Genomic DNA, 9108 nt, shown 5'->3' on the forward strand with positions numbered 1-9108 from the left:
CGATTTGAGCTCAAGTTGGATGAGTTACGCGTAGTAAATCGTAGGTATTATAAGGCTAGTAAATGACGAATTTCCCTTGTTTATTGATGTCACACTCCTCCCTATTATCTACTCCTGATATATATATATATATATGATCATGAACTCATATCTACTACACCTGCTGTTACTACGCAGTGTAAGTTCATGATAATTTCCATATATACATTTATATATAATCATGCAGAACGAGTACTATTATACTATTGTACTATGATTCCAGAGGATGGAATGTGGAACTCATCATTTAATCTGTATTACTAAATGAAAAAAGCTGTCATAAATGTTTGTATACATAGTATACATACTACCAGTTCTTGAATGACTCATAAAAATAGTCCCAAAAACGTCGATATTAACACAAACAAGCTTGTGAAGTGATGAATATAGTTTACAAAATGTCAATAAACTGCCTTTTCATTCGAAATTTACTAGATTGTGCGCAGACAGTGTCACTGGGGTTCAGATAAGTGCATGCTTGCTGAATAAATCTCATAATTTTTGCACAATGATACGAATTTCAGTAAATATACACACTATTTTCCATGCTCTAATGATGCACAGATATGTACGCACAGAAGTTGAGTAGCTTTGTATATATTACTCCACACAAAGGAGTGGGACGCTTTTCCCGATGTAGACATCAGAAATCAAGGCAGCAATTTGTGATAAATCTATCCAATCAAATTATTTTCATGCACAAAATGCTTGCATATATAATACAATTTTGATTAGATGCCTTGACGGATTTCAGAAGTGAGCAGCTTTAACCTGCTCATGTTAAATATATACATGAATACCATGGTAAACAATCCATGCAGCATGCATGCACCACGATGCTGCTACTGCATTTGTTTGTTGGCATATGGTAACCCTCGGCAACCATTACCCTCACATACCTGGTTGATTTTCTTGTACTCGACGAGCTGATTAAGAACAAACTCCAGCACGTGTTTGGAGGTGCGCTTGCCCTGGGGCAGGCTGTTCGTGATGTCCATAATGTCTCCGCACTCTCGCACAAAGTAGTCGATGTCATCATCCGAACCTGTGCCAGTCAAGCCAGTTAGATTCACACTCTGAAGGTCGACTTTTACATTAGAATTCATTCTTACTAGTGCATATTACAGTTTAATCTCGCCGTGGTTCACTAAACACTTTGCTGTCGGTTACATGCATGTTATGTCATAGATATATACGCATACCACATCTTATATTTACTTACATTTGTTTGTCAGCTGTGCCAGCCTAACTTTCTCTGAGGAGAAACTCTCATCGAGGTCAAATAGTTCGAGTGGAGGGGGCAGCAGTTCTCTGAATTGAGGAGGAAACACCTGTGAAGCAAGAACACATGTAGTTAACAGATCCACGGAAGAATTATTCCATACTAGAAACACAAACTCAGAGTGCGAAATTAACGGGAGTCCGGAGTCAAATACTCCCTGATTTACTGTCGGACTCCCTGATTTGACATATGCAAGAGTCCGTGTGACTCCCTAAAAATTCTGCCATACTAACTATAGTTCATTCCAGAGCACGGCCTCGCGGAAATACCGTATTTTTTCAGCTAATGTCCAAAGAAAATTTGGCAGACGTGCAACCGCATGAATCTTAAAAATAAGCACATGCGTTATTGTTAATATTTTTAATTTTTACCCTCAGACTGCGAACTCCCTCATTTTGCTACAGACGCCCTCTTTTTGAGGGTAGGGAGTCCGCTGGACTCCCGTGTTCAAAAGTTAATTTCTACCCCTGCAAACTGTCTAAATACTAATACTTTATGTTTACAATGGTCATAATTTGGTACCAATGATCCACTGGCATCGCCATAAAATATTCCTATAATTGTTGCCTGCTCACCTATCAACTGACTAGCCTAACAGAAACACAGGCTGAGAAAAATACTGTATTCCATTTGTCATTATACAACCTAACGAAGTATACTGCTCAGACTATTACCCATTATATATATAAATATTACCCATGACCGACTCGTGACAATCGATACACTGATACATTTACCACCCACTCTCAACTCGGGCCTGCACATATCCCACAGAGACTACTCACAGCGGGATCGAGTGGTGGCAATGGTGTCTCAAACTGAGGTGTGATGAGGGTCAGTGGTTCGTGCTTCACATGTAGCTCTTCGTAGGCACTGTGTCAAACCAGGACATAAGTCTCTCAGTCATTAAACAAATCACACAAAACCTCACAGGACTGCGTTTGACACCGAGTGATATAACATTTTTGACTTTTCATAGATTGTAGACCCAGTGATATGAATCTGTATACTACACTACTTTTCTCTGTGGTAGTGCCAAAAAGAGAGCCTTGTATGCGGTGGCACCCGTCAGTGGAAACTGAGAGAATCTCTTCACTAGCCCAGTAGGCCAGTAGCCCAGTAGGGCACAAGACATTTAATTTAATTTTACTACTTTTCTCTGATGTCTGGTACAACTATCATCCGATAATGTAAAATATATACGAGTATAAGCGGTATACCGTATTATCTTTGGGACTAGTGACGTATCGAGCTGAAAGAGGGCGCTGTCGAACAGTTGAGTGAAATCTCGTGGCACGTCCTCACTCTCGTGTAGGCAGGCTTTCAGTTCCTCTGCAAGCTCCCCAGTGTGCGGCATAAAGTTGTAGTCCGCTATCTGCAGGAGAAAAAACACGTGTTTATATTCTTGCTTTCGTGTAAACTAACCCTAACCACAACTAACCCTAACTACAACTAACCATAGCCACAACTAACCAGTGCTCAATTTTAAAGTTTTTTTGGGCTTGCTCCGGAGGACAACCAAGAAGAGTAGCATACTGTCGTCCCTCAATGATTTTTTGTCTGTCCGGGATAAATTATTTTAAACATGTGCTGCACTGCAGCTCTCTCACGTGATGCTCAGTGGCTGTAAAGCAAAAGGACCAGGATCTCTATAGTAAAACTGGCTGGCGAATTACAATGACAAATGACAAATGAGCGAGTGGGCGTAGAGCAAGTGCGCCGCGATACATGTACATACACGTGCGCGCGATACATGTACATACACGTGATGTTCATACATTGTATAGAAGGCAAGGCCAGACAATGCGTCTAGACATGTACGTTTGCAGCATATTGTGCAACCCCTGGCCGTATGTAAAATGAACCGCGCGCGCGCTGGTGGCCCGGCGACGCGATCGATCGCCCAGGAGCGATGAACGAAAATAAGCGCGCAATTGTTGAAATTACTAATCTGAAAAAAGAGATACCAGATCTTTCGGGGAGATACCAGATTTCAAATACCTGAATACTGTACGTGCATGTACCGCCAAGACTGGTATAGAGAGCTCAGGTTATTGATTTTATAGAGGTTGGAAACCGGACAACAACGGAAGCAATTTGCAGTTGCCCGAGAGAAAATCCAGTCGTCACGAACGACCGGACGACTGTTAAAATTGAGCCCTGCTAACCCTAACCACAACTAACCCTAACCATAACTAACCCATCAGTCTGATAAAGATTACCACGTCCTACTTAGATATTGTCCCTAGGTTGGTCAGCCTAGAACAGTGCATACGTATCTCACGTGTGGGCATCAAAATTTGCCACACTTTGATTCCACACAGTATCTTTTATAACGTCCTTTTACAACAGCGATTGGCTAACGCTGCCTAAGAATAATGCCAGACAAATAGATCAATTACTAAGAATAAATAACCACTTTTTTAGTTTCAGTTTGCATGCATCCCTCTTGTTCGCGAGTAACATCTAATAGCAAACCTCGTACAAGGGCAGCATTGCGAGAAGGGCTTCATCCTACCTCAGGATCGGCTGCATCAATCTCATCCAGCTGCACTTCGTCGGTCGTTAGGAACTGAAAGATGACATCCAGGATCTTGTTGTTGTCCTCCTTATCAATGTAGCTGTCCGAAAACATGTAGGTAGAGCCAACAACAGCAATCTTGCCGCTTTGGTGCTGTAAGAGATGAACAACATCTCAGTAATACCAGTAGTTGGCGAACAGAATATGTACCTGAAAAACTTACATTATTATATTAGTGTTAACCGAAACAGCCGTCTACCTTACCAGAAGCTCAAATCAGCATGTTTCTCAAAAAATTACAATGCAGGTTTCATTTATCTGCGCTGTCCCAATTGTATAAACAATTACACGTGGCTGCTCTCTACATGTTCTGTATTCGGACACTTGCCTCCATTAATGAATTGCAATTTGTTTGGTACAAGATGCAGTCTTCTCAGAGTGCTAAAATGATGAGGTACTAATTGGGGCACCATTAACTGTGGTATTGCAGTATAAATTCACTCATCCATCTATCAATTTATTTATAAGTCTATTATATAGTTTTATCTGTTGCTCAAGATACCTTATTTGTGTACAACGCGCACACCGGTCTGTTAACAGGAAAACACACACTGCCTGTTGATAGTACAGCCACCGCAGGTCTCTGCACATTTAGAGTCGCACCAAATGGATACACAAATGTGAGTGCCCTAAAACAAACATGTTCACTTACACAACAGTGTACCAGCAGAATTAGTGTGGACAAACTACGTTCCGTTGAATGTCTTAGTATCATTTAGCAAAAAAATGCTGTAATTTAGGGTGCTGATTTTAACATTAGATATTATTTATTGTAGCCCACCTCACCATGTAGCAAACAAAGACAGAAACCATCTTACTGTGAATTAAGAGAGTCGTCTTCCCCCGTTACAACCACCTTTCCAGCGGCCAGGCTGATAGCGCGATTCAGCACCCCATTAGAAACAAGCGCCTCCTTCGGGTGGAAGTATTTATAGTAGACATTTCTGACTACGGCATCTGCAAATCATCAACAGAGCAAGTATGTGAGTTATCTGAAGTTCGTGAAGTGTCTCTAGTTAATACAATAAACAGTGATAAAAAAGGTACTCCATTAGAAATTCATTTAATCTTGCCATGACCATTATAATTTCCATTTAAATCAGGTTTTTGCTGTAAAAAAAGATAGGTGTAAGATACTATTTTGATAACTTCACATACCAGAGTTGACCATTATCTTATACTGTTCCAATAGGTAGTTGATATTTGTCTCAAATCTTGGTTCTCCGCCCTCTCCCATCATGATTAACATACTGCCTCCATTATCTATGTAGTTCTTGAGTGACTCCAACTATTAAAAAAACAAGTTACATGAGATTCTCACAACAGTTTTGCCTAATTTTTGTTATTACTTTATACTTATTAACTTGAGTTTTTTTATTCCACCCAGGACCATGTTCATACCATTTAAATTCCATTTACAAGCTGAATTGTATTTGTTTTATTTCAAGTCTACATACAATTAAATAGGATTATCTGCATAAATCCGATGAAATAATGAAGTAACAATAATCTTAGAGTGTCACCTCAGTGTATAAATCTAAACTCCAATTGCACCCTTCTGCTTTCTCTTCTGCACTTACCTCCGATGCTGTGAACATTTCTCGTGATCCACCCAAGACAAAGACTTTAGCATGTGATAGAGTTGCATTGTTTATCGGATCTTTGTTGCTGTATAAATATAGAGTTAATACTTATACACACTATGAACAATTATGATCGATGCATTTACACTTTTTAATTGTGTACAGTAACTGTATGGTTATAAGTTATAACCATAGTTGTTATAAGTATAATATAACTATATATAGTATAACTATAGTTGTCTTCAGTTCACTACAAATTGGTTTCTGTAGCCAATTAACTAATTAATTGTTGCACTATTTTGTTTCATTCTGCAAGAAGTATATAGGCAAAGACTTTATCCTTGGATAATATAACCATACTCTCTACTTTGCAAGATGATGAATCCCAGCATCTTAAAACATCACCCATTAGCTGTAACAATTAGACAGTTTATTGAATATTTTACAATAGCCATAATTTCTAGTTCACCTTGCAACTTTTAAATCCCCTTTAAGTTTTCTTTGTAGAGACTTGAAACCACTGTGAATTGTGCACAGCTCTTTCTTGGACGCATTTATAAGCACTACACCTTCTTTATCTTTGGTATCCATGTTCTGAAATAACAAAAATTGAAACTGGATATAAATCATGCATATATTCATATATTATGATAAAAGTCAGGTATATGGATGGAAGAAGGGAATTTTCTCATTGTGTAAAAATCTGGATTTCAACGTTGGGGACTGTCAATCTATTGTGGCTCAGATCACAAAGTGATATGACGGGTTTGTCACCAGTTATCTAAGGATTAAACTACCGATGATGTACAACACTCTGGCAGAGACTCAATAAGATTAACAATCTTACTGTACACCAAGGTACAAGTTGAAGTAGGCCTACAGCACAGTTAGATCTAGTACACACATTGTTAGCCCGACCAGGCTCTACAACTGTTTCATGTTGCAGGAGCCTGACATCCTTTGATATAGAACACCATGTAGCTTGTAAACAAACTCAGAATTTACGTAAATAAAACAATATACCAAATTTAACCATGTAACGTATCATTAAATACCTACTTCCTACTGAAATAACATGACTTTAATGTTAGAGTAAAATAGCAGTAAGACAGATCAACACTGCGGATCGCAGTAGAAAAAGCCTCAAGTTTGCATCTAACTAAAGGAGAACTCCGAGAAGGGAGAGAATGATAGAGTCAGAGACAGTAATATACTAGTGCTGAGAGGGTCTATGTCCCCCGGGGTACTGCCGGAACGTACCCTGGGTACGGTGGGGTATACCGGAACGTACCCTGGCACTATCTAATATGCCGGACCGTACCTCGCCCACTCCACTAACGAGTCTAGGGAGTCGCCTACGCCTACTCCCTAACCCTAACCCTAACCATATCAAATAGTTACCAGGGTACGTTCCGGTATACCGGACCGTACCCAGGGTACGTTCCGGCAGTACCCTGGGGGACATAGACCCTATGAACTATACTAGTAATATCTACTCTGCAATTTTGTAAACGCAGAGGCTACGGGTACGGCAGACGTATCTTACTACGCATGCGCTGCAGCCGTATCTTAATGTGTCGAGGCTATGGGTACGGCAGTCCCACACACAAGTACAAACAGTCACCCTATGGGCCTATCCCTAACGTAACGGCTACTAGTACTAACCATAACCTCACCATAACCCTAACAGTAACACTAACTATAAACCGACTCGGCGATCTTATATACGCGTTTCATAGTACCAAAAATAATCTATGGTGTTGGAAAGCGACGCATGCGCAAATGGACTGCCGTACCCGTAGCCTCGAGACAATTTAAGATACGGTTGCCGTACCTCCAGCCACTGGCACTGCGAGTCTGCGTTTTGTAAAATGCAACGTTCTTCTGAGGTTACGGTGGCCTTCGGCTTACAGGCCAAAATTGTGTCAATGCCTATTTGATCAACTTTGTCTCTTTTCGTCTTCGATATGATCTCTTGGATTTTGAAGACTAATATTTACGAGGTTACGAAATAAAATAGCAATTTACAGCAATATTTACCTCTGTTATAGGCGCCATATTGAATCACCAATGGTCACGCATTTCATACGTGATCTATGATTGGCTGAATTATTCGGCATCGACCAATTGCACTGGGTTATGTAAATGCGATGTTCAATGGCTCAATGCCTTGGCTCAATGGAGTTATGGAGGGACGGCGAATCTAGCGGTAAAACAAGAACGTTGAAGACGGAATCATTGTAATAGCTACTAGAACTTATAGCTACCAACGATCTCTGATGATACGTAAGTTTACCGTGTGAGTTAAATAAAATGAGTGACAGTTTTGATATATTTAAGGCTTAAAGTTCATATTACAGTTGGGGAATCGTGGCAAAGGCCAAAGACAAAAACTGAAAAAGTAAAAACGTGCGTAGGCGTAGGCCCTTACCTTGGCCCATACTGGCCATGGCATAGGTCACATGATCGCCGCGTACGTGGCTAGTAGTAGTACTACTATAGCTCTAGTACTATAGCTCGCGTACAGTTGCCGCTGGGCTATAGCATCAGCCATTAGTCATTACGAGAACTTACTCCAGCCTAGCTCTAGTACTATAGCCGCTTACATTAACTGCCGCTGGCCAGCGGCAGTTAATATAAGCGGCTATAGTACTAGAGCTAATGTAAGCGGCTATAGTACTAGAGCTATAGTAACTATAGCCCGCGTACACTGTACAGTTGCCGCAGCCTGCCTGCAACCTGCGGCCACAGGGACTTGAGGCGAAAAAAAAAAAGAAGTGTTATATATATTAATATCCCTTCCCCTATTTATATATATAACACTTTTTTTTTTTTTCGCCTCAAGTCCCTGTGGCTGTGCCTGCGGCAACTGTATGCGGGCTATACTAGCCTATAGGCTATAGTTACTAGAGCTAACTCCAGCGAGTCAGTGGGAACTATGTATTTCCACACGTGGAGGGGTGGGCGGGTTGTGTTGGTTGTGGACAAAAACATTGCTGTTATCAAGTAACAAATTAATAATAGTAATTTGTTCATCTTTCATGACAAAACTAATATTACAATCTTTTTTGATCGCTCAACTGCTGCAGCGCCGCCAGAAATGGCCGTTTGAAGTTCGCAAATCGAATGTTTGTTCACCAGAAATACCACAAGTAGACCATTTCAACAATAGTTAGAGGTTAAATTTGAGTAGCTGATATAACTTAAGGCATATTCACTTCGGATAAGAGGCATTAATTGCCTACCACAGACGTTTTATAGCCGGGTATAAGCGCCTTAATGGCTCGTTCTATAGCCCAGTGGCAACTGTACACGGGTTATAGTACTAGAGCTAGTACTACTACTACTAGGGCTGGAAAGGTCTATGTCCCCCAGGCCCAGGGTACTGCCGGAACGTACTCTGGGTACGGTCCGGTATACCGGAATGTACCCTGGTACTATCTAATATGCCGGACCGTACATCACCTACTCTACTAACGAGTCTAGGGAGTTAATTGCCTACGCCTACTTCCTAACCCTAACCCTAACTCTAACCATATCAGATAGTTACCAATACCAGGGTACGTTCCGGTATATACTGGACCGTACCCAGGTTGGACATAGACCCTATGAGCACTACTACA

The 9108-nt window shown here is 40.7% G+C and overlaps 1 protein-coding gene across 7 annotated transcripts in view; it reads right to left on the bottom strand.

Annotated features, from left to right (window-relative positions):
- LOC106806438 (intraflagellar transport protein 52 homolog) overlaps window positions 1–9108 on the bottom strand; it is a 13036-nt gene that overhangs the window by 2427 nt on the left and 1501 nt on the right. For 3 of the 7 annotated variants that reach the window (XM_014808369.1, XM_014808373.1, XM_014808375.1), the window contains exons 2-11: window positions 5955–6079; window positions 5483–5570; window positions 5061–5190; window positions 4721–4859; window positions 4405–4531; window positions 3840–3995; window positions 2542–2696; window positions 2107–2194; window positions 1262–1370; window positions 939–1084 (exon numbers count right to left, since the gene is read on the bottom strand). In XM_014808369.1, the coding sequence (XP_014663855.1) occupies window positions 939–1084; window positions 1262–1370; window positions 2107–2194; window positions 2542–2696; window positions 3840–3995; window positions 4405–4531; window positions 4721–4859; window positions 5061–5190; window positions 5483–5570; window positions 5955–6079 (1263 nt within the window). Of the gene's footprint in view, window positions 1–938; window positions 1085–1261; window positions 1371–2106; window positions 2195–2541; window positions 2697–3839; window positions 3996–4404; window positions 4532–4720; window positions 4860–5060; window positions 5191–5482; window positions 5571–5954; window positions 6080–7281; window positions 7469–7525; window positions 7560–9108 lie in introns of those variants that run through there. The other 4 variants (XM_014808370.1, XM_014808371.1, XM_014808372.1 and 1 more) reach the window with 4 other exon arrangements.

Source organism: Priapulus caudatus, unplaced genomic scaffold, assembly GCF_000485595.1.
Source record: "Priapulus caudatus unplaced genomic scaffold, Priapulus_caudatus-5.0.1 Scaffold160, whole genome shotgun sequence".
In the NCBI taxonomy this organism is placed as follows: Eukaryota; Metazoa; Priapulida; class Priapulimorpha; order Priapulimorphida; family Priapulidae; genus Priapulus; species Priapulus caudatus.